The following is a 26,940-nucleotide window of genomic DNA, read 5'->3' as shown; positions in this document are numbered from 1 at the left end:
TATATTTATGGGGCTTCCCTGGTGGCTCAGATGATAAAGAATTTGCCAGCAATGCTATAGACTGGGGTTCAATCCCTGGGTTAGGAAGATCCCCTGGAGAAGAGAATGGCAACCCCCTCCAGTACTCTAGCCTGGAGAATACTACAGACAAGAGGAGCCTGGCCAGCTACATACAGTCCATGGGGTCGCAAAGAGTCAATGACTGAGTGACTAACACTACTACTTCTATTTATATTTATGGTAATAGTTACATAAGATGTGGAATATGGGTTTATTTTCTTAATTGTTTAAAAAGACTTTTTTTGATGTAGGCTGTTTTTAAAGTCTTTATTGAATTTGTTACAATATTGCTTCTGTTTTATGTTTTGGCTTTTGGCCATGAGAGACCTTAGTTTCATGACCAGGGGTCAAACCCGCACCCCCTGTATTGGAAGGAAAAGTCTTGACCATTGGAACATGAGGGAGGTCTCAGAAATATGGATTTAAAATGTGCTTTTAATACATGTTTCTGATTATAAGTGACATAGGGGCACTGAAGAAAATAAAAGATAAAGGAGGGAAAAAAAGAGAACGTCTCCATTTGGGACTAGTGTATCTTTAGTATCACCTGGGTATTTGCTAATCTCTGGCTTAAAGCTCAACATTCAGAAAACTAGGATCATGGCATCTGGGCCCATCAACTTCATGGGAAATAGATGGGGAAACAGTGGCAGACTTTATTTTTTTGGGCTCCAAAATCACTGCAGATGGTGATTGCAGCCATGAAATTAAAGACGCTTACTCCTTGGAAGGAAAGTTATGACCAACCTAGATGGCATATTGAAAAGCAGAGACATTACTTTGCCAACAAAGGTCCATCTAGTCAAGCTATGGTTTTTCCAGTGGTCATGTATGGATGTGAGAGTTGGACTATAAAGAGAGCCGAGCGCCGAAGAATTGATGCTTTTGAACTGTGGTGTTGGAGAAGACTCTTGAGAGTCCCTTGGACTGCAAGGAGATCCAACCAGTCCATTCCAAAGGAGATCAGTCCTGGGTGTTCACTGGAAGGACTGATGCTGAAGCTGAAACTCCAGTACTTTGGCCACCTCATGCGAAGAGTTGACTCATTGGAAAAGACCCTGATGCTGGGAGGGATTGGGGGCAGGAGGAGAAGGAGACGACAGAGGATGAGATGGCTGGATGGCATCACCGACTTGATGGACATGAGTTTGAGTGAACTCTGGGAGATGTTGATGGACAGGGAGGCCTGGCATGCTCTGATTCATGGGGTCGCAAAGAGTCGGACACGACTGAGCGACTGAACTGAACTGAACTGAACCTCAAGGTCAAGAGCCAAGTTTTCTGTTGGTAACACCAGCCAGCTAGACATCAGTCCCCTGGAGAAGGGTATGGCAACCCCCTCCAGTAGTCTTGCCTGGTAAATTCCATGGGGAGAGGAGCCCCGAGGGCTACAGTCCGTGGGGTCGCAAAGAGCTGGACATGACTGAGCAACAGAGCACACAAACATAGACATCAATAATATTTGTTCCTGTATATTGAATTTTAATTCACACAATGAATAAGAGACTTTCCTGTGTATTTATAGACAGGAAGGTTATTTTAGAAGAAAACATTAAAAAATTATTTGCACAAATGTCCAAGTGGTGGACACTCTTTCTGCCTCTGAGTGTCTTCATTTCTTTTCTTTATCTGCCCAATGGCGTGAATCTCAGTTCCTGAAACCATGGGAATGAGTTCCTGAAATAACGTACACAAAGCATTTTGTAAAATGCCAGGAACTATGAAATACAGAGTATTATTTTGTATGTTGTCAAGCATTACAAAACATGCAGAATATTACTGTTATTTAAGTTTCTATTTCTGAGATAATGTGTTTGCTTCCCCAGAGAGATATATTCCCCCTGAATGAATGCTAATGTTTAAAAAAAAAAAAAACCTAATATGGAACTTTTAAAATGCATAAGTGAACCCATTTAAATACAGATGTTTAGGAGATAACAGCACAGGTGTGTGTTGCCAGGTTGGGGGTCTTGCAGGTGGCACTCAGTGACCCTCATGGGAGTCAGTCTCACTCAGAGCCATAGAAGATGCCCAACATGGAGTTACCAGTTAACTTAAAAGAATGCCCATCGACCGGCACATGTAAGGATACTCAATGCTAATGACCAGAGAAATGCAAATCACAGTTACAATGAGGTAACCATTGCAACAGTCAGAATGGCCATCATCAAAAACCTGCAAATAATACATGCTAGAGAGGGTGTGGAGAAAAGGGAAGATTAGTACACTGTTGGTGAGAATGTAGATTGTTGCAGCCACTGTGGAAAACTGTAGGGACATTTCTCAGAAAACTAAAAATGGAATTACCAAATGATCTGGCAACCCCACTCCTGGGCATACATAGACAAAACTCGAGAAGATACATGCACTCCTACGTTCACCGCAGCATTATTTACAATAGCCAAGACATGGGAACAATTTAAATATCCATCAATAGATGAATGGATAAGGAAGATGAGGTCCATACACACAGTGGAATATTACATGACCATAAAAAGAATGAAATAACGCCACTTGCGGGCTTCCCTGGTGTCTCAGATGGTAAAGAACCTGCCTAAAATGCAGAAGACCTGGTGTTCCATCCCTGGGTTGGGAAGATCCCCTGGAGAAGGAAATGGCAACCCACTCCAGTATTTGCAGCAATGTGGTTGCAACTGGAGATTATACTAAGTGAAGTCAGGAAGAGAAAAACAAATGTCATATGGTATCACTTACACGTGGAATCTAAAATATGACACAAATGAACTTATCTATGAAACAGAAACAGATTCACAGACACAGAAAACAGACTGATGGTTGCCAAGGGAGAGGGGGTGTAGAGGAGGGAAGGACTGGGAGGTTGGGGTTAGCAGATGCAAACTATGATATAGAGTATGGATAAACAACAAGGTCTTACCATATAGCACAGAGAACTATATTCAATACACTGTGATAAACCATAATGGAAAAGAACACGAAAGAATGTATATATATAAGCACACATATACATGTAAAAGTGCATCGCTTTGCTGTGAGCAGAAATTAACCCTGCAAATCAACTATACTTCAAAAAAATTAAATAAGTAAAATTTAAATAAAGAATGCTCACAGTTTACAGAAAACTCTACTCTTTGGCATTTCTCTTGAAGGAATGAACTTGGGAGAATAAGGCTCAGAGAAAGCTTAGGGAAAAAGCATGGATTAGATAAAGGTGCAAACTTGTGGAGCCTGGACTCAACTTCATGATGGACTTACTTCCCAGGCTTTATGAAATTCTTGATCCTCTGATGCTCAGATGAGCCCAAACCCCAGGTTTGGAAAAGCTTCAGAATGTGGAAGGGGGAGAAAAGAGCAAGTAGAAGATTCCTCTCAAGGAATGCACTCTTAGGGACTTTCAGTGATTAAGTCTCCACACTTCCACTGCAGGGGGCACAGGTTCAATCCCTAGACAGGGAACTAAGATCTTGCATGCCACTGCCCAGACCCATAAAAAGAAACAACCCCTGCCCCCAAACAAAAACAAAACCCACAAAACCGCAACAATAGAACTTACACTCAAGAGAAGCACAATATATGTTCCCTGTGCTTTTCATCCTCTTTGCCTGCAAAGAGGCACTGGCTTTGTTGATTCACTTACAGTTATGGGGTTCAGAGAGGATGTTAATTGCTCCACTGGCCTCACAATCCGCATGGATGAAGTACAGTCTAGTAGGCTGTGCGCTGCTGTTGTGTGATTGCCAAGATGCTCAGACTGTTACAACATTGATCTCGGAGGAGTGGAAACTAAATTCAACACAGTTAGGTATGTGTTTGGACCACGTGCAAGCTATCTTCCTAGATCTAAGGGCTTATGGATGTGGCTTCAGGAAAGAGTGAACAGGATGCTTCAGAACTGCTGGACTTCAGGAGAAAAGTGCTCCATTGAAACAGCTATTTTAATGGATGGTCTTCCTTCCAAGTTCTCCATTCCAACTGTATATGCTGCTGCTGCTAAGTTGCTTCACTTGTGTCAGACTCTGTGCGACCCCAGAGACACAGCCCACCAGGCTCCCCTGTTCTTGGGATTCTCCAGGCAAGAACACTGGAGTGGGCTGACATTTCCTTCTCCAATGCATGACAGTGAAAAGTGAAAGTGAAGCCGCTCAGTTGTGCCTGACTCTTAGTGACCTCAGGGACTGCACAGCCCACCAGGCTCCTCTGTCCATGGGATTTTCCAGGCAAGAGTACTGGAGTGGGTTGCCATTGCCTTCTCCCCAGCTGTACATAGAAGAGGTTGTTCCCCCAGGAAAAGAAGCAGGGGCCTTTACATTTCTGAGAATCGCAAGTTGGGTTTGTTAGAAGCAAACCCTAAGATGAGGATTCACTTCTAAGTGATGGAGAAGGGAAGTTTTTCCAGGAAAAACTGGTAAGGGAGAGGGGAACAATTCATGCAAGGGAAAGGTATGATTTCAGGAAAAGTCCCAGCCTTATTCTGCTCCTGTGGGAGCCCTGGCTATCAGTCACCATTCAGAGTTCTCTGTACCAGGGGAGAGGGAGCTTGGCTTTCATGCTGCACATTCACCCATCATTTGCAAGGTCTGCCCCAGGAAGAAGAAAACTCCCATGGTTTCCCAGAAATCTTCATGAGTATGCAAAAGGGTCCCAGCGGCTCCAGGTACTGATCTGAAGGATGCAGGTGCAGGCTTTTAGATCAAGTGTTACAGATGGAATTGTGTCTCCCAACTGCAACATTCATATGTGGGGACCCTAAACTTCAATGTAACTGCATTTAGAGACAGGGCTTTAAAAATGCAATTAACTCATGGTTTTTTGGGGGGGCGGGTATAGTTGCTTTGGGCATCCCTGCTGGCTCAGCAGTAAAGAATCCACCTACAACGCAGGAGCCATGGGTTTGATCCCTGGGTTGGGAAGATCCCCTGGAGGACGGCACAGCAACCCACTGAAGTATTCTTGCTTGGAGAGCTCCATGGACAGAGGAGCCTGGCAGCCTACTGTGCATAGCGTCACGAAGAGTCAGACACGGCTGAAGCAATTTAGCATGCATGCACAGAGTTGCTTTACAATGTTGTGTTAGCTTCTGCTGTAAAATGAAGTGAATCAATGATATGTACACATATATCATACAGTGGGGAGAAGGCAATGGCACCCCACTCCAGTACTCTTGCCTGGAAAATCCCATGGACAGAAGAGCCCTGTAGGCTGCAGTCCATGGGGTCGTAGGAGTCGGACACGACTGAGCGACTTCACTTTCACTTTTCAGTTTCATGCATTGGAGAAGGAAATGGCAACCCACTCCAGTGTTCTTGCCTGGAGAATCCCAGGGACGGGGGAGCCTGGTGGGCTGCCGTCTATGGGGTCGCACAGAGTCGGACATGACTGAAGCGATTTAGCAGCATCATACAATGGAATAGTATTCAGCCTAAATAAAAAAGGAAGATAATTTGACCCCTGCTGTAATATGGATGAACCTTAAAGAGATTATGCTAAATGAAATAACCCGGCACACAAGGACAAATATTGTGTGATTCCACCGATATGAGGCATCTAGAATAGTCAAATTCAGAGAGTCAAAGTAGAACAAGGGTTGCCAGGGTTGTGGGGACGAGGGAGTGGGGAATGATTGTTTAATGGGCACAGAGTTTCAGTTTGGAAAAATGGAAAAGTTCTAGAGCTGGACAGTGGTAATAATTGCACAACAGTGTGATGCACTTAATACCGCAGAACTCTACTCTTAAAATGGTTAAAGCAGAAAATTTTATGTTATGTATATTTTGCCACAAAGAAAAAATAGGAGGCAGAGGGGAAAAATTCTGGGCACTCTTTAGATGTAGAACTTACACTGTATCAAATGTTATTGGGAAATCTGAAATAAATCAGCTCCTTGTTTAACACACCTTGAAAAATACATATAATTAAGGCTACATGGACTTATAAGGATAGGGTCCCCATCTGAACAGACTAGTGTCCCGGCAAGAAGAGGAAGCGACATCTGAGCTCTCTCCCTTTCCGAATGGACATGCAGTGGAAAGACCATGTAAGGACAAGGCAAGAAGGTCAGGAAGAGAGGGCTCGCCAGAAACCAACATTAACAGCACCTTGCTCTCGGACTTTTGGCCTCTAGAATGGTGAAGGATAAATGTGTGCTGTATAAGCCGCCCAGTCTGTGGTGTAACCATTCATGCTGTAATACCCAGTTTGACAGCAACTCTAGCTGACTAATACACTCACATAGGTGCAGGGAGGCAGTGTAAACGTTTCAAGAGGAACCTGAACAGGGCAGTGACCACCACGCGGGGTGACTCATTGGCTATATTTCCTATTATGATAAGAATATGCATAAATTATGCCCCTGTTCTAATCACCAAGGAAATGACTTTTAACAATTCTTATAATTTTGTACTTATTGTAATGCATATTAGAAACTAACTTAAGTATACACTTTCAATGTCATTATTACTAAGAATGAAGGGAAACTTTTAAAAACCAGAGCAATAAATAGACGATTTAAAGAAAACTCTTGGGACTTACCTGGTGGTTCAGTGGTTAAGACTCCAAGCTTCCAATGCAGTAGGCCTGGGTTCAATCCCTGGTAAGGGAACTAGATCCCGCATGCTGCAATTAAGATCCTGTGTGCCACAACTAAGACCCGGCACAGCAAAATAAATAAATGAAAAATAAATACTATAAAAGAGAAAACTCTCGCGTAGTGGTCTAAGTGGTACATGATAAAGTACGATTTGGGACAAGTTTTTGGCTATTGCTAAGATTCCGCTGGTGTTGACCATTTTCTAAGCTGATTCTACAGCCTTCCCTGCAATATCCTTTGAATAAATCCCTCTTCTGCTGAAATAAGTCAGGATCATCACTTTAAGAGCATTTAAGAACTCTCACTAATACAGGTAGAGCCATAAAGTTTCCCTTTTAATCAACTAGCTTAAGTCGAATTGAAAGAGTAAATCAATTGGAAGATTAGGGTAGGAGATAAACAACTGAGAAAATGAGAGGTTAAACTATGGGTCTGTAATTCACATCCTGCCATGAGAGGGCCAAGCTTACCTTTCCAGACTAACCCCTGAAACTCCTTATGGTGTTACTTCCAGGCCAGGCCCATCACTCACCCTCACACGTCTAAACATTTGCCATCTTCCTCCTGTGCCTGGAATGCCATCATGCTTTATCTCTGCATATTCAGTTCTTTCCTTCTGCCCTGGGAGAGTTCACAGACAAGTCCTCTCCAATTTGCAGAGTATTTGAGGTGAGACAGACACTGTGAAATGACTCCCAGTCATCCCCATCTCCTGGTACTCATCCACTCTCCCCTTGGTCATTACCTCCCTTGAGTGGAGCCCAGATCGCTAATGAAATAAGACACAACCAATATGTCACTTGCAAGATTAGGTTATAAAATACTATGACTTCCCTTTGCTGGCATTTTATTTCTCCCTGCATCATTCCATGTGCTTGCCCTGATGGAGAGGGATGCCCAGTAAGGAACAAGACACTGATGTCCTCTGAATCCTCCCAACAGCCACATGAACTAGGGAGTGGATTCTTGAGCCTTCAGATGAGACCAGCCAAGCCTGACCGACACTGTGATTATAGCCTAGTGAGAGATCCTCATAGTTTCCCAGGTGGCAAAGTGGTAAAGTTTCCTCCTGTCAATGCAAGGGCCATGGGTTTAATCCCTGGTCTGGGAAGATTCCACATGCTGCAGGACAGCTAAGCCTGTGTGCCACAACTACTGAGCCTGTGCTCTAGATCTTTGTCCTCCACAACAAGAGAAGCCTGGACACTGCAACTAGAGAGTAGCCTCCACTTGCTGCAACTAAAGAAAGCCTGAGTGCAGCAAAGAAGACCCAGCACAGCCATAAATAAATAAATGAAAATAAACCTTTTTTTTAAAAAAGAGCTATTTACATACATAAATCCACTGCCTGTTAATGAACACATTCCCTTTAATCTGCATAATCAACACTAATCTTGTGGGGTTAATTAGATTTTATGTGCATTTGATTCAGGAGATTTAATTCAATTTCTGTTCTTCTGCTTAGAGCAAGGGACCCATGCACACATCTCCTTCTGACCATGTTTTCACAAGTTGAGACATTTGGACACCCAACCCTCACCCCCAGATGTACTAAAAATCTTTCTTGGGAGCATGATGGTGAAGGCTGGTGTTTGATCTAGTAAGCTGTTCAGGACACCAGATGTGTTTTCTGGCTGCACAATGAAGGCAGGATGGAGGAAGAGGTTTTATAAGTAAAAGAACTGGGTGTTTCTCAATGAAGTGGAGCATTTGCAGAGTTTTTCTTGGCAGCCTTGGCATATTCACTGAAGAAAATATGTCCAACAATGGAACTGGATATTTCTTCCTATAGTGCTAATCCCTTCAAGAAAAGATGCTGACAGACTGCATCACTAAAAAATGATCACACTTTTTGAGTCTAAGAAGCCACCTTAAGCAAAACAAAAGTGGACAAGTTGTCCCCTGCCTGTGGAAGGTAGTTTGCATGCATGCATGCTAAGTCGCTTCAGTCGTGCCCGACTCTGTGTGACCCCATGGACAGTAGCTCACCAGGCTCCCCTGTCCACGGAATTCTCTAGGCAAGAGTGCTGGAGTGGGTTGCCATTGCCTTCTCTAGGAAGGTAGTTTAGTGCTGCATTATCTATAAGAATCCAACTTGGAAACAAGTTAAATATCCTCAAATATGGATATCGTGATTAATGTACAGTTAAATCTATGTGCTGCTGCTGCTAAGTCGCTTCAGTCGTGTCCGACTCTGTGCGACCCCATAGATGGAAGCCCACCAGGTTCCTCCATCCATGGGATTTTCCAGGCAAGAGTACTGGAGTGGGGTGCCATTGCCTTCTCTGAAATCTATGTGATGGAATCCTAAAGGCTTTTTGAGGAAATAATTAATGTCGAAGGAAGATGTTATCAATATAAGTGAAATTTTGGGACTTCCCTGGTGGTCCAGTGATTAAGACTCTAGACTTCCAATGCAGGGGGCAGGGGTTCGATCCCTGGTTGGGGACAAAGATCCCACATGTTGCATGGCATGGGCAATATATATATAGTTAATCCCGTCAAGAAAACATGCTGACAGACTGTATCAAGAGCCCTAAAACACAATCAAACTTTTTGATTCTAAGAAGCCACCTTAAGCAAAAGAGAAATGGACAAGTTGACTATATATTTATATATACATATATACATATTGGCCACGGTGGCACCGATGGTAAAGAATTCACCTGCTGATGCAGGAGATGCAAGAGATGCAAGTTTGATTTCTGGGTCAGGAAGATCCCCTGAAGAAGGGCATGGCAACCCACTCTAGTATTTTTGCCTGGAGAATCCCATGAACAGAGGCAGGCTACAGTCCACAGGGCTGCAGAGTCGGACACTACTGAGTGACTGAGCACACACAATGTGTGTGTGTGTGTGTGTATATATATATATATGTCGTGTTGTGAAGTCGCTCAGTCGTGTCCGACTCTTTGCAACCCCATGGACTGTAGCCTACCAGGCTCCTCCCTCCATGGGATTCTCCAGGCAAGAGTACTGGAGTGGGTTGCCATTTCCTTCTCCAGGGAATCTTCCCAACCCAGGGATTGAACCCGGGTCTCCTGCATTCCAGGCAGATGCTTTAACCTCTGAGCCACCAGGGAAGCCCATATGTATATATATATATACACATGTATATATATATATGAAATGTTTAAGATATTAAGCAACAGGATATATATTATGATACCAGATTTGTTAAAAAAATTAATCTACTACATATTTATTATACACAAATGTTATCTATGTATAAAATGTGGGAAGAAAATGAACCAACATATTAGCAGTGGATTATCCTTAGGTAGATGGGATGCGTGTGTGCATATTAAGTCACTTCAGTTGTGTCTGACTCTACACGACCCTATGGACTGTAGACCGCCAGGCTCCTCTGTCTATAGAATTTTCCAGCTAAGAATACTGAAGTGGGTTGCCATGCCTCCTCCAGGGGATCTTCCCAATCAAGACGTGGGATCGAACCCATGTCTCTTACGTCTCCTGCATTAGCAGGTCGGTTCATCACCATTAGCGCCACCTGGTAGGTCCCTAGGTGGAAGAGATACTGATATATTACTTTAGTTTCTTTCTTGTCTAACTATTTTCACAAATATTCTCAGATGACTAAGTGTTGATTTTATACAGGGAAAGCAATTATGTTAAATAAAAATCCAGGATGTCTATCTAGAAGCTCACAGAGCATCCTTTATGCATTGTTGCCACTGAGAGTCACCTTTCATTTTTATATTCCTCTTCACTGAAGACTAAGTCTAATCCTTTATGATCCTAACACCAGTTCTGATGCGCGTCTTTTTTTCCACCACCAGTACGCAATTCTCTGGCCAGCTGTCTGTCCTACAATTCAACTCAATTCTGACACTCTCTACTGACAGATAGTGTCTGATCCCAAAGGTTGAGGGCTCAGTTCCATGAGACCACTCCCATCTTCAGATGCCAACTGCAAGCCCAACTTGTCACCTATGCTTCTGACCGATCCATTATAGATCAAAGGATCCCATGACCCCTTCCTTGGGTTCCTTTAATTAGCTAGAGTGGCTCACAGAACTCAGAGAAACATTTCACTTACTAAAATACTGGTTATTATGAAAGGCTATAACTCAGGAATAGCCAGATGAAAGACAGGCACAGAGCGAGGTTTGGGCAAGTTCCCAGGCCCTGTCCAGGCGCTACTGTCCCTGAGTCTCCACCTGATCACCACCCCGGAAGCTCTCCAAACTCAGTCTTTTGTTTTGTTTTTAAAGAGGCTTCATTCCATGAGCACCACTGATTAACTCATATTGGCCACTGGCTACTGAACTCAGTCTTCAGTCCCCCTCTCCACCCAGGAGGCCAGGAGGTGGGGCTGAATACTCCAGGCTTCTAATCACAGCCTTGGTTCCCCTGGCAACCAGCCTGCATCTTAAGGTGAACTAGGAGGGTTTCCAAAAGTCACCTTATTGACATGAACAAGAGACACCTTGATGTTCTCATCCTTGTAAAGTCCAAGGGTTTTCAGAGCTCTGTGCCAGGAACAGACACAAAGACCAAATATGTATTTCTTAGCATAAATCACAGAATCACACACTTTGCACAAAGGGCGAACACGTTGTAAGAAAGCAGCCTCTGATAAGCAAGAGCAACCGGAGATGACACAGCCTCCAGGACATGAGTGTAGATGAGGAGAATGAATAAGCCTGCACAAAGCAGACTAGACCTTGCAAACTAATCTGTGTTTCAAAACCCGAAGAGGAGAGACCCTGGGAATCAGGGCCCTGCCCTTCCTACCGGAGATGCCAAAAGGTCCTGCTGGTGATGTTAAGTGTCTCCAGATTGTCGAACCAAGGTGTGACAGCTCCACTAAGCAGTGGTTAACGTGAGTCTAAGGCAGGGCTCTTAGGCGGAGAACGGGTCTTGGAAGCCTGGGTTGCCAATCGAGAGGGAACCCCTCCCTCTTACCTGTTGCGCGCGCCTGGTGCCAGTCGCTGGCACACCACGGCGGTGGTGGCGTGTTTGCCTCCGTTCCCCATCTCCTGCTTGACGTCCCACTGCCGAGGCTCGCTGGTCCGCGTGCTCAGGATGTTCACCCCCTTCTTCACCTTGGCTCTGCGGAGATGAAGAGGGCAAGAGAGATAGAACCGAGAGATTAATGACTCGGCCTTTCCAAATGCGCCCACGCTCCGCTCAGCTGAGCGCCCTGCCTTTTCATTTTTCTTCTTTTTTTTTCATATCCAGTGGCACAGACAGACAAGGGATCCCAGAGGGGTAGGATGAGGATTGGTGATTGGAGTGGGAGGGGATATACCCACAGACCCAGGAATTGTGGAATTTGCTGTTCAGATCTGATGAGGGAAGAGGGCCCCCCGACAGACCCCCAAACCAAGGAGTAGCACAGCCAAGGGGTCAGGAGAAAAGCACATCTGCACAGGCTAGTCATTCTCAATCAGGGGTGGCTGTATCCTACAGGGACCACGTGCTGATGTCTGGAGACATCTTTGGTTGTCTCAACTATGGGGGTAGGGCTGGCATCTAGGGAGCAGCTAAAAGAGCCTCTCAAGCTACAGAACAGTGTCCCCTAACACGAGTTAACAAGTTCCAAGTGCCCAATGTGCCCAGGTTCAGAAACCCTGGTGGAGGTGCACACGCTGTTTTCTCCACTTTGTAGCTATGTGACTTTGGATAAATAATAAACTCTTTGTGTCTTACTTTCTTCCTCTGTAAATGGATATGTTAATAGTAACCTATGCTATAAAGCTGTTGTGATGATGAAATGTATTATTAATAACATATATAAAGAAATCAGAACAGTGCCAGGTATACAACAAGCACTTAATAAATGTTATTGTTGTATTGCTCCAGGGAGGTCCCTGACCTGCTTCATGTGACCTGCCAGGTCTCCTCTGGAAATAAGCTCGGCTGAATACACTATCCATGGACTTTTTAAAAAGACAAAGTGCTTCTCTTAGAATTGTTGTTTTGGCCGCATCTCTTAGCCTTTCTGAACCTCAGTCTTCTCATCAATAAACTGGTGAGAAAAGTAGCAGATTGAACACAAATACCTACTTTTCCTTTCTTCCCAAATTCCATTTAAAGGGAAGTTGAGGGGACTATTTTTATTGTTGTATTTAAATTTTTTTGTTTATTTTTGGTGGCACTGAGTCTTCATTGCTGCATGCGGGCTTTCTCTGGTTGCAGTGAGGGGGCGACTCTCTAGTTGTGCGTGGGCTACTCATGGCAGTGGCTTTTCTTGTTGCAGAGCATGGGCTCCAGGACATGTGAGTTTCAGTAGTTGGCACACAGGCTCGACTGCCCCCTGGCCTGTGTGATCTTTCCGGACCAAGGATCGAACTCATGTCCCCCGCATTGGCAGGCAGATTCTTACCCACTGGACCACTAGGGCAGTATGAGGGGACTATTTTTAAAGACCCACGAAGATAAGGAGGAGAGATGCAGCAAACGTAAATGACTTGGAGACCTGAACGCTGATGTCCAATGGGGTGAAATCATCAGCTGAACTTCCAAACTAAGTTGTGAGCTGTCGGCGAGAATAGCTAAGAACCAATAGAGTTTAGACCATGAAATCTCCCCGTCTCAGTGGGGCCACTAAAAGTGGGAGTCTATGAGGGCTAAAATATGGAGGATTTGCTAAAAGTGTGTTTATGAAGAAGCCAGATATAAATGCCCTTCTGTTTCCCTGTAACAGGGTGGCTGCCAGACTCCCCATCAGGCCTGAGGGACCATGAAGACCCGAGACTCGGGTTACCATGCCCCAAAACATGTGTGAGTCATGTGACACAATGCACACCAAACACAGAGATTCCTGGGACTTTGTCCCCAAAGCTGGACCTTCACCCTCTGGGAGAAATACCATATTCTAGATCATCAGGTACTGGTCCTGCAGCTTCTCCAACCAGCCAGCCAGGTTGCCGTTCAGCAAAGCTTGTAGTCAGCAAGTCCCACTCATGGACTCAGAGCTTCTAATGGATTTTTAGGCCCTCATATTTTCTTTACATGAGCAAACAAGAATCAAGAAGCTCAGGACTCTGAGAAAAGTTTCTACATTACACAGGGAACAAAGTAAAAAAAAAAGAAAGAAAGCAAAAGAAATCTGTAGAAAATATAGCCTATGCAGGAAAGACCAAAATTAGCAAAATACACAATCGTTCACATTCACAGAGCCATCAGAGAAGATACTGCAGTCCTGAAACAAAAACGGACTGCTATCTAGTAAACCCAAAAGGGGAAAGAAATGAGCCCTTGGAAATGAAAAAAATAGTATAGCAGAATTGGAGAAGGAAATGGCAACCCACTCCAATATTCTCGCCTGGAGAATCCCATGGGCAGAGGAGCCTGGTGGGCTATAGTCTGTGAGGTTGCACAGAGTCGAACACGACTGAGCGACTAACGCATACAGAAATGGAAAGTCAGTGGAACGGTTGATGGATAGAGTTGAAGACATATGTTTTAGGAAGTAGGGAAAAAAAAAGAAATGGAAGAGAATTACTTTGAGGTTCAACATCTGAGCAATATAAAAACACACAAAAGGGAGAGCAGGAATCACCAATGCAGTAATTTAAAGAAATTTACCCAAATGAAAGGATAGTAGTGTCCAAATAGGAAGGTCTAACTGGGTGATGAACCCAAGACAGAGGACTCATACAGCTCAGGACACTGAATACAGATAGGTGAATTCTGCAGTCCTCCAGACCGAGAAAGGATCAGGCATCAGAATGGATACAAGATTCACCACAGTCACTCTGGGGAACTAGAAGGTGATCAAAAATACCTTCAGGACTTCCCTGGTGGTCCAGTGGTTAAGAATCCACCTGCCAATGCAGGGGACATGGCTTCAATCCCTGGTCTGGGAAGATCCCACATGCTGCACATCAACTAAGCCTGTGTTCCACAGCTACTGAAGTCCATCCTTCCTAGAACACATTCTCTGCAACAAGGGAAGCCACCACAATGAGTAGCCCCCTACTTGCCACAGTTAGAGAAAGAAAAATTTTAAAAATCTTCAAAAATCAAAGGGGAAATGATTTCCAACCTACCATTTGATATCCAGCCTACTGGTGAAGAAAACATTTCCTGATATGCAAGTTCCCCAAAAATGGACTTCCTACGCCCTTGCTCAGAAAACTGCTTGAGGATGTGCTCCATCAAACAAGGGGGTAAATATAGAAAGAAATTGTGAGACCCAGGAAGTGAAGATAAAAAAAAGCATGACAGAGATGCACAGTAGGTTCATAGTGAACAGAGGTCCTGGATAATAGCTGGGCACCAGCGTGGACAAGAGTCTGTCTATGATGTCTCCAGGAAACTGCAAATTTCCTTATAAAGTTGATGTGAAAATACTTGAATGGAGACTTAGATAATCTCCATTATCTAAGAGATAATGGAGATTGGGGACTAAATAAGAGCAAAGAGTTGGGGACTAAATAAGAGCCAAACACAGAAAATGAAGAAAAATAATACAACCAAATTAGTTTTTAGTTCTGGGACTACACCATTATTATGCAGAAGAGTCATCATTATTTAATACTTGGTTTTACTGTGATTAGTACACGTACTTATAATATTTTAAACAGATTATTAATCTAGATAATCTAAATAAAAAGTATTAATGGCGAGATGGAGACACAGAAAAGATGGGGAGAAAAGATAGATTCTTATTCTTCATAGTGAAATATTTTATAGCTATTGCCTAAAGCTAAACAAATGAATGAGGGAGGGATGGTTTGGGAGACTGGGATTAGCAGACGCAAACCAGTGTATTTAGGATAGACAAAAAACAAGGTCTTACTGTAGAGCACAGGGAATTCTATACAACATCTTATGATAAACCATAATGAAAAAGAATATGAAAAAGATTGTATATATATATGTATAACTGAATCACTTTGTTGTACAGCAGAAAGTAACACACTAAAAATCAACTACACTTTAATGAAATACATTTTCAAAAATGAAGAATTATCAACCTTATGTTGCTTAGCGATATGGCCATAAATGCCAAACAAGTAGGAATTTTGCTTCTGTATGTGGAGAAAGGCTGTAGAAGGGAACAACATACTGCAGTATTTTTTTCAAAATAATTTTTAATTTTGAAATAGGTTGATAGTTTGAGATTAACAAGAAGTATAAAGAATTCTTATACACCTTCCCCCAGCTTCCCCCTGTAATGTTCTCATACGTGGTCATAGTACATTTTCAAAGCCAGGAAACTGACACTGCTACCATGCTATGAATTGACGTTCACACCCTGTTTAGATGTCACTTGTATTCATGTGCACTTTTATAAAAATATTTTATTGAAGTATAGTTGGTTTACAATGTTGTGTTAATATCTGCTGTATAGCAAAGTGATTCTGTTATGTATTTTATATATATATAAATATGCATATATTCTTTTTCACATTCTTTTCCATGATGGTTTATCACTGGATACTGAATAGAGTTCCCTGTGCCATGCAGTAGGACCTTGTTGCTTACTGTTCTGTGTCAGATAGTTTGCATCTGCTAATCCTAAACTCCCAATGTATCTCTTCTACTCCCATCCCCCTTGGCAACCACAAACCTGTTCTCTATGTCCGTCACCTGCATTTTTGGGGGGAGTGGTGTAGTTCTATAAAATCACATCACATGTGTAGATTAAAGGAATCATCACCACACCAGAACACAGAAGAATTCCACCACCATAAAGTCACTCCCTAATGTTACTCCTTAATAGTCATGCCCGCCCACCACTTAGCCCCCACAGATTCTGATCTGTTCTCTATTCCTGTAATTTTGTCACTTTGAGAATGTTAGATATAGTTATTACCAACAAACTCGGCAGAATTATTTGATTTCTTAAACGACATGCAAAGTTATCTTATGAAAGGAATAGTTTAAAAAATTATACATGCACACAGCCCTGTCCTGCTAACCTTACAAGTTGGAGGAGATAAATTGCTGTGATTAATTAACAGGCAAGATTTACTGAGCATGGACCCACCTGTCAGAACAAGACAAAGTTTCCCCCTCAGTCAGTCTCTCCTATCAGGAAGCTTCCATAAGCCTTTTATCCTTCTTCATCAGAGGGCAGACAGACTGAAAACCACAATCACAGAAAGCTAACCTGATCACATGGACCACAGCCTTGTCTAACTCAATGACACTATGAGCCATGCTGTATAGGGCCACCCAAGACGGACGGGTCATGGTGGAGAGTTCTGACAAAACGCAGACCACTGGTGAAGGAAATGGCAAACTACTTCAATATTCTTGCCTTGAGAACCCATGAACAGTATGAAAAAGCAAAAAGACAGGACACTGAAAGATGAACTACCCAGGCTGGTAGGTGCCCAATATGCTACTGGAGATCAGTGGAGAAATAACTCCAGAAAGAAAGAAGAGACAGAGCCAAAGCAAAAACAACACACAGTTGTGGATGTGACTGGTGGTGGAAGTAAAGTCCCATGCTGTAAAGAACAATATTGCACAGGAACCTGGAATGTTAGCTCCATGAATCAAGGCAATTTGGAAGTGATCAACAGGAGATGGCAAGAGTGAACGTCAACATTTTAGGAATCAGCTAACTAAAATGGACTGGAATGGGTGAATTTAGCTCAGATGACCATTATATCTACTACTGTGGGCAAGAATCCCTTAGAAGAAATGTAGTAGCCATCATAGTCAACAAAGGAGTCCGAAATGCAGTACTTGGATGCAATCTCAAAAATGACAGAATGATCTCTGTTCGTTTCCAAGGCAAACCATTCAATCCCACAGTAATCCAAGTCTATGCCCTGACCAGTAATGCTGAAGAAGCTGAAGTTGAATGGTTCTATGAAGACCTACAAGACTTTCTAGAACTAACACCCAAAAAAGATGTTCTTTCCATTATAGGGGACTGGAATGCAAAAGTAGGAAGTCAAGAAACACCTGGAATAACAGGCAAATTTGGCCTTGGAGTACAGAATGAAGCAGGGCAAAGGTTAACAGAGTTTTGCCAAGAGAACACGCTGGTCATAGTAAATACCCTCTTCCAACAACACAAGAGAAGACTCTACACATGGACATCACCAGATGGTCAATACCGAAATGAGATTGATTACACTGTTTGCAGCCAAAGATGGAGAAGCTCTATACAGTCAGCAAAAACAAGACCAGGAGTTGACTGTGGCTCAGATCATGAATTCCTTATTGCCAAATTCAGACTTAAATTGAAGAAAGTAGGGAAAGCCACTAGACCATTCAGGTATGACCTAAATCAAATTCCTTATGATTATACAGTGGAAGTGACAAATAGATTCAAGGGATTAGATCTGATAGACAGAGTGCCTGAAGAACTATGGACAGATATTTGTGACACTGTACAGAAAGCAGGGATCAAGCCCATCCCCAAGAAAAAGAAAAGCAAAAAGGCAAAATGGTTGTCTGAGGAGGCCTTACAAATAGCTATGAAAAGAACAGAAGCAAAAGGCAAAGGAGAAAAGAAAAGATACACCCATTTGAATGCAGAGTTCCAAAGAATAGCAAGGAGAGATGAGAAAGCCTTCTTCAGTGATCAGTACAAAGAAATAGAGGAAAACAATAGAATGGGAAAGACTAGAGATCCCTTCAAGAAAATTAGAGATACCAAGGGAACATTTCATGCAAAGATGGGCTCAATAAAGGACAGAAATGGTATGGACCTAACAGAAGCAGAAGATATTAAGAAGAGGTGGTAAGAATACACAGAAGAACTGTACAAAAAAGATCTTTACCACCCAGATAATCACGATGGTGTGATCACTCACCTAGAGCCAGACATCCTGAAATGTATAGTCAAGTGGGCCTTAGAAAACATCACTACGAACAAAGCTAGTGGAGGTGATGGAATTCCAGTTGAGCTATTTCAAATCCAGAAAGATGATGCTGTGAAAGTGCTGCACTCAATATGCCAGCAAATTTGGAAAACTCAGCAGTGGCCACAGGACTGGAAAAGGTCAGTTTTCATTCCAGTCCCAAAGAAAGGCAATGCCAAAGAATGCTCTAACTACTGCACAATTGCACTCAACTCACATGCTAGCAAAGTAATGCTCAAAATTCTCCAAGCCAGGCTTCAACAATACATGAACTGTAAACTTCCAGATGTTCAAGCTGCACTTAGAAAAGGCAGAGGAACAAGAGATCAAATTGCCAACATCCACTGGATCATCGAAAAAGCAAGAGAGTTCCAGAAAAATACCTACTTTTGCTTTATTGACTATGCCAAAGCCTTTGACTGTGTGGATCACGATAAACTGTGGAAAATTCTGAAAGAGGTGGGAATACCAGACGACCTGACCTGCCTCTTGAGAAATCTGTATGCAGGTCAGGAAGCAACAGTTAGAACTGGACATGGAACAACAGACTGGTTCCAAATCGGGAAAGGCATACATCAAGGCTGTATATTGTCACCCTGCTTATTTAACGTATATGCAGGAGGAGAAGGGGACGACAGAGGATGAGATGGCTGGATGGCATCACTGACTCGATGGACATGAGTCTGAGTGAACTCTGGGAGCTGGTGATGGACAGGGAGGCCTGGCATGCTGCGATTCATGGGGTCACAAAGAGTCAGACATGACTGAGCGACTGAACTGAAATGAACAGAGTACATTATGAGAAATGCTGGAATGGATGAAGCACAAGCTGGAATCAAGATTGCCAGGAGAGATCAATAACCTCATATATGCAGATGACACCACCGTTATGGCAAAACGAAGAACTAAAGAGCCTCTTGATGAAGGTGAAAGAGGAGAGTGATAAAGCTGGCTTAAAACTCAACATTCAGAATGCTAAGATTATGGCATCTGGTCCCATTACTTCATGGCAAATAGATGGGGAAACAGTGGAAACAGTATCAGACTTTATTTTTTTGGGCTCCAAAATCACTGCAGATGGTGACTGAAGCCATGAAATTAAAAGACCCTTACTCCTTGGAAGGAAAGTTATGACCAACCTAGATAGCATATTGAAAAGCAGAGACATTACTTTGCCAACAAAGGTCCATCTAGTCAAAGCTGTGGTTTTTCCAGTAGTCATGTATGGATGTGAGAGTTGGACTGTGAAGAAGGCTGAGCACAGAAGAATTGATGCTTTTGAACTGTGGTGTTGGAGAAGACTCTTGAGGGCCCCATGGACTTCAAGGAGATCCAACCAGTCCATCCCAAAGGAAATCAGTCCTGAATATTCATTGGAAGGACTGATGTTGAAGCTGAAATTCCAATACTTTGGCCACCTGATGTGAAGAATTCACTCATTTAAAAAGACCCTGATGCTGGGAAAGATTGAAGGCAAAAGGAGTAGGGAACAACAGAGGATGAGATGGTTGGATGGCATCACCAACTCGATAGACATGAGTTTGGGTAAACTCCAGGAGCTGGAGATGGACAGGGAGGCCTGACGTGCTGCAGTCCATGGGGTTGCAAAGAGTTGGACACGACTGAGCAAGTGAACTGAACTGAGACGTCGCCAAGCAAAGGTGGTTACCAGAAGGGAACCAGCAGGGTGGGAAGTGATGATAAACCCCATTTCTACCTTTCAGGCCCAGGGTTCGCAAATTTGCATCACACAGAGAGCAGCAAGAGCTTATCAGCTGCAGCTGCACTTTTTCTTCAGAAACTTCTTCCAAGTCTTACCTTAAAATGGTTTGCTAAATGATTTTGCTAAAACATACTTGCCACCATGGCCTTGAGAAGACCAAGGTATGCTTAAGTGACAAAGATTAAAGACACATCAGCATATAAAAGCCCCTCCTTTGTCCTAAGGCAGGGATGCCTCCCACCTCGACTGTCCATAAGGACTGCCTCATGAAATGTGACTTCGCTTGAAATTGGGTTTTGCTGCATCTGAATTTTGCTCAAGACTGGAGGTTTCACTGAAGCTACAAATTGTTCTTTCCACTTCATGGTTCAAGAAAATAGGAGGATTCTTGTTGACTGGTGCAGAGGCTGGTTTCATCTCTGACTTGGGTGGGGAGATGAGCTGCTGAGATCAGAATAAGGCACAGGTTTTAAAGGGCCCAATCTTGTTAATACGGTGTTTTCTTTACTGAGGCCAATGGGTGTTCCTATCTACTTCAAGGGACTAGCAGTTGCAGGAATTTGGGTACCACCCACGATGAGAAGTTTTGCAATGATAGTCAGTGTTAGAACAGTGGGATTAGAGGATAAAACATGAGGATGCCTGGTTTCTAGGGAAGGAGCCGGAGCCCTTGGTCCATGGTGATGTGAGAACAGCCTTTGTTTCAGCATCCAGTGTGGAGGGGAAGGCAGTGAACCAGATACAGGAAACCCAGCTTCTGGTCCTGCATCTGCTGTGATGAGCTCCATGACCTTGAGAAAGTCATGCAATTGACCTTGCTCTTTTTCATCATCTGTCCCAAGGGGATGGTCTTAGTTCAATGGTCGTCCACAGACACTGCCCCCTACCCCTGCCCCAATGTGTAGGGCTGCTGCTGCTGGTTGTGGGGGATTTTCAGAGACAGCTCTGAGTAACACTGACATGTTCTTTTCCTCTATGATGTTAATATTGAGGACCGACTTTTCCCAGCAGGTGCCATCCTGGATACTGGGATACTGAGATGCATCAACACAGGACTCAAGTGTGGACCAGCCCTGGTGGTGCTTCCTGTCCTGCCTGACTGTACCTGAGCTGGCTCATGTATACCACATGTTTATAACTGATGCTATTATATGATCACATTTTCTAGTGGTTAAACATTTCCTCCTCTATTCAAAAATGTGCCCGACTCAGGTGTAATACAGAGATGATTAAATGTTCCTTAAAGAAAATCAATGTTCAGTACAAATTTTTGAACACAGGAAGCCTAATTTCCATCTTCCAAGCCATCTATCTCAGGGTCAGCTCTAATTACCATGTGAAAAGCACTCTCTAGAAGCTTCTCAAAGCCATTGAACTTCTAGAAGATGCTGCGATAGATCCTGGCATGTGTGAGTATCTGTGTGTCTTGAGTGGGGGTTGTGGGAGGGAGCAAGGTACCACTTGGTCTCTGGCCCTATAAGGCTGCTGAGGGGCTGAATCTGATCCTCAGAGTAGGTAGAAAAGGAAAAATATAAATAGCTGCTACTATGGGTTGAACTGTACGTTTCCCTACAAATTCATGTTAAATTGTAACCCCAAGTACCTTCGAATGTGACCTTACATGGAGATATGGCCTTTACAGAGGTGATCCAGTTATAGTTCTCAGGAAGAACACTAATCCAAGATGATTGGTGCCTTATAAGAAGGGGGAATTTATAACAGACACTATACAGAGAGAGGGACTTCCTAGGTGGCTTGTGGCAAAGAATCTGCCTGCCAAGCAAAAGACCCAGGTTTGATCTCTGGGTGAGGAAGATCCCCTACAGGAGGAAATGGCAATCCACTCCAGTATTCTTGTCCGGAGAATCCCGTAGACAGAGCAGCCTGGTGGGCTAAAGTCCATGGGGTCCCAGAGTCAGACATGACTTAGTGACTAAAGAACAAGAAAATACAGAGAGAATGCCATGTGGAAATGGAGACGGTCATCCATAACCCAGGGACAGAAGCCTGGCATAGGTGATCCCTCAGAACACTTATGAAGGAACCAAGCCTGCCTTTACCTTGATTTTGGACTTGCAGTTTCTAGAACTTTGAGACAACACATCTGTTACTTAAGCCACCCAGTCCATGGTCATTTTTGTGCAGCCCCAGAAGATGAACACAAGTGGCCAACATGGAAATAAAATCCAAAGCTTCTATATAAAAATCTGGATTTCTCCTTTTTAACCCATTATGATGCTCACTCATTTGGCAAGCAACATTGGATGTGTCACAAGAACTAATTGCTGTTCTTGGTGTGGAATATCCAATGAGCCCATTTTTTCATTTGGAAAACTCACATCCCAGTTGCGAGAGACAGACTTTACACCAAAACATAAGCAAAATAAACAGCATGTCAGATGCTGGCAAGAGTTGTGAGGAAAAATAAAGCTGGGGAGAGAATATGGGATAAAATAAAGGGGTGCAATTTTTAATAGGATGGTTGGGGAAGACTGCTCTGAAAAGACTGGGAGATGGTGTGGGAGAATCAAATGGACAACGGGGTGGTGGCCAGGGACGGTCATTTCCAGCAGGAAAAGTTCATTTTGAAGGTTCCGTGGTAGGCAGAACCCTAAAGATGCTGCCCACAATTCTTGTCCCTGGTTACTTAAGCCCTAACCTTGCCATTAAGGGCTTTTGCAGTTGGGAATTCGAGTCCTAGACCAAGGACTTCCCTGGGTGGTCCAGTGGGTAAGCATTCACCTTCTAATGCAGGGGACACAGGTTCGGTCCTAGGTTGGGAAAACTAAGATCCCACATGCCACAGGGCATCTGAGCTTGGCTGCTGCAACTACTGATCCTGCCCACTCTAGACCTGATACCCAAAGCTAGAGAACACCCAGGAGCAGCAAGGATGATCCAGCACAGCCAAAAACATGAAGTCCTAAACCAGGTTTAGGGAGGTTTGAACAAAGGTCCGTCTAGTCAAAGTTATGGTTTTTCCAGTAGTCATGTATGGATGTGGGAGTTGGACTATAAAGAAAGCTGAGCGCTGAAGAATTAATGCTTTTGAACTGTGGTGTTGGAGAAGACTCTTGCGAGTCCCTTGGACAGCAAGGAGATCCAACCAGTCCATCCTAAAGGAAATCAGTCCTGAGTGTTCATTGGAGGGACTGATGTTGAAGCTGAAACTCCAATACTTTGGCCACCTGATGCAAAGAGCTGACTCATTTGAAAAGACCCTGATGCTGGGAAAGACTGAAGGTGGAAAGAGAAGGGGATGGCAGAGGATGAGATGATTGGATGGCCTCACCGACTCAATGGACATGAGTTTGGTTAAACTCCAGGAGTTGGTGATGGACAGGGAAGCCTGGCATGCTGCAGTTCATGGCATCACAAAGAGTCAGACACAACTGAGCGACTGAACCAAACTGAACTGATCTCATCACACCAACCCTTTAAAAGTAGAGTTTTCTCCAATGGGTGGCAGATGGAGATGTCAGAGAGATTCTACATGAGAGATTTGGTAGCTGTTGCTGGCTTTGAAGATGGAAGGGGCCATGAGCCAAGGAATGAGGGTGGCCAAACACAACCCCTGATTGACAGCCAGCAAGGAAACAGGGTCCCCAGCCCTAAGGCCGCCAGAAGTGAGTTCAGCCAAGTGGGTGTTCTTGGAAGCAGAATCAACCCCAGAGCCTGCAGACAAGGACCAGCCTGGCTGATACCCTGACTCCAGCCCATGATACCCGCGCTGAGCATTCAGTTGGGCCTACTGAGAATTCTGACCCATGGTACCCTGAGCTAATGAATGGATGCTACTGTAGGCTGCCAAACTCGTCGAGATTTGTTACATAGCTTAGAAAAGAGTATAGGCCCATGCTGCAGGAGCAGCAATGAGCCCAGTGAGGCTGGGATAGAAAGTGCAAGAACAGAGGGTCTGGGATGTGAAATCTGATGACAGCCCCAAACGGAAATGGGGTGGATATGAGCAGTGGTCCTCAGTAGAAAGTCAGTAAGCGTGCTTCAGAGCAGCTCATCACAGCCCTCTCTTAGGTCCCCTCCTTCATTCACTGATATCTGGGGTTTTCAACCTTGGCCTATTAATAGCTTGGGACAGACACTATTTTGCTTTGGGGAAAGGGAGTGTTCTGTGTGCTTCTAGTAGTATCCTTCCCCAGTTGTGACAACCAAAAATATCTCCAGACATTGCCAAATATTTTCTGTCGTTAACCCTACATCCTTAGCTGAAAGCCACTGATTAATATGACCTCTCTTAACACTGAGCAGGCATGTTCTTGTCCCAAGGTGAGGACTGAATTACTAGACACCTACCCAGGAAGCCAGTTGGTTTTCTAGGGAGGGCAGGCTGGATGCTTCATTGCTGGAATCTTCCATTCGTTTTTTCCTTAGAGAGCTTCAAGAAAGATGTGGACTCGGGGTGCTAACCTTTCTCTGCCATGGAGAGGGTTTTTTAATGTCTTATGTCCTTGGGGATCTACAAATGGCACCTCAGAGTAGTCATCAGCAGCATGCTTCTCCAACAGGCTGGTGAAGGAAACTTTGCAGCAAAGGAAAGTAATGAATGGTTCCCCCAAATCGGAGAATGAAAGGTTTGCCCGTCTCTAGGTAATGCGGAGAAAGGACTCACCTGGGGACTTCCCTGGTGGTCCAGTGGTTAAGAATCTGCCTTGCAATGCAGAGGATGCAGGTTCAATCCCTGATTGATTGGGGAACTAAGATCCCACATGCTGCAGAAGAACTAAAAGCCCGACTGCCACAACTAGAGAGTCTGCTTGTAGCAACTACTAAAGCCCACATGCTCCAGAGCCCGCTCACCACAGCCAGAGAATCTGTGCACTGCAATGAAAGATCCCGTGTGACACGACATAGATCCTGCATGCCACAGCTAAGACCTGAAGCAGCCAAATAAATAAATATTTTTTTAAAAAGTGGATGAAACTGGAGCCTATTATACAGAGTGAAGTAAGCCAGAAAGAAAACCACCAATATAGTATACTAACGCATATATATGGAATTTAGAAAGATGGTAATGATAACCCTGTATGCGAGACAGCAAAAGAGACACAGATGTGTAGAACAGTCTTTTGGACCCTGTGGGAGAGGGAGAGGGTGGGATGATTTGGGAGAATGGCATTGAAACATGTATAATATCATATATGAAACGAATCGCCAGTCCAAGTTCAGTGCATGATACTGGTTGCTTGGGGCTGGTGCACTGGGACGACCCAGAGGGATGGTAATGGGGAGGGTGGAGGGAGGGGGGTTCAGGATGGGGAACACGTGTATACCTGTGGCGGATTCATGTTGATGTATGGCAAAACCAATACAATATTGTAAAGTAATTAACCTCCAATTAAAATAAATAAATTTATATTACAAAAAAAAGACTCATCTGTACCCAGTGCTATGGATCCCCCTCCCCAAAGGATGGAATGGATGGAAGGAAGGTCAGAGAAATTTCTTTGTGATAAATGTCTGTCTAAATGTTCCACCTTGCTTCAGGGTCTCTGCTACGTGCTTTCTCAGGGGGCTGGCCAGGACAAAGGAAGCCAGCAGTCACTGAAGCAGCCCACCGCTGGCCTGGCCCCTACATGATGTTCCTGAAGCAAAATCATGATGTCACTAAACAAGCAGAGCAATCAACATCCACTGTATCCAGCCAGGCAGGTCAGTTTACTCTCCACTGACATCACTCTGGGCACTGTAGTGGGAAAGCTTCCTGCTAGGCATGCAAAGCAGCTTCTGCCACTAATAAAATGAGTGGATGGCATTTTGCAAGTGGTACATACTGTACATAAAGGAACAGTACACCGATGTTGGCTCTTTCATTATAATAAGACTTGTAAAGAGAGCAACAAATATCAAACGTTAATGCATATCTGTGGAATCTAGAAAAATGGCACAGATGAACATATTTACTGGGCAGGAATAGAGACACAGGAGTAGAGAATGGATGTGTGGCTATGGTGGGGCAGGCGGGATGAATTGGGAGACTAGGATTGGCATACATATACTGCTGCTGCTGCTGCTGCTAAGTCGCTTCAGTCATGTCCGACTCTGTGCGACCCCATAGATGGCAGCCCACCAGGCTCCCCCGTCCCTGGGATTCTCCAGGCAAGAACACTGGAGTGGGTTGCCATTTTCTTCTCCAATGCATGAAAGTGAAAAGTGAAAGTGAAGTCGCTTCAGTCGTGTCTGACTCTGTGCGACCCCATAGACGGCAGCCCACCAGGCTCCCCCGTCCCTGGGATTCTCCAGGCAAGAGTACTGGAGTGGGGTGCCATTGCCTTCTCCATATACTACCATGTGTAAAACAGATAGCTAGTAGGAACCTGCTGTATAGCACAGGGAGCTCAGTTCAATGCTCTGTGGTGACCTAGATGTGTAGGAGGGCAGAGAGAGGAAGGACCAAGAGGGAGGGGATATATGTGTAAATATAGATGATTCACTTCACTGTACAGCAGAAACTAATACAATATTGTAAAGCAACTATACCTCAATAAATAGAAAAAGAAAATAATCAGACTCATACATTTATATCCCTATTCACCCAGTAATCTTAGAAGTCCTACAAAGCTAACAGGACAGACAGAAGAGACTTTAGAGACTTTCAGTATTTCCAAGCACTCAAAAGAAAACATTTGTCTGGGATCGAGGTCCATATACAACTAAGATGACTAGAGGTGCTCCTTCTGCTCCAATCATCTCCTCCAGTCACAGTGGCTACCCTGGGTACCAGGGGCTGATCCATGTGAAATATCCACTTGGGTCTGCTCAAGTCCCACCCTCAA

At 43.9% G+C, this 26,940-nt stretch overlaps 1 protein-coding gene and 1 non-coding gene across 2 annotated transcripts in view; both read right to left on the bottom strand.

Moving 5' to 3' along the window:
• The window catches only part of TMEM132C (transmembrane protein 132C), a 446,846-nt gene that overhangs the window by 155,555 nt on the left and 264,351 nt on the right, over positions 1–26,940 (bottom strand). The window contains exon 3 of the mRNA XM_025267822.3: positions 11,555–11,701. Within this exon, the coding sequence (XP_025123607.3) occupies positions 11,555–11,701 (147 nt within the window). The remainder of the gene's footprint in view (positions 1–11,554; positions 11,702–26,940) is intronic.
• On the bottom strand, positions 9,637–9,708 carry TRNAS-GGA. Its single transcript has one exon. It is a non-coding gene; the product is annotated as a tRNA-Ser (tRNA).

The sequence above is a fragment of the Bubalus bubalis genome, chromosome 17, assembly GCF_019923935.1.
Source record: "Bubalus bubalis isolate 160015118507 breed Murrah chromosome 17, NDDB_SH_1, whole genome shotgun sequence".
Classification (NCBI taxonomy): Eukaryota; Metazoa; Chordata; class Mammalia; order Artiodactyla; family Bovidae; genus Bubalus; species Bubalus bubalis.
The sequence above is the reverse complement of the archived record's forward strand: the minus strand, read 5'-3'. Positions and strand labels throughout refer to the sequence as shown.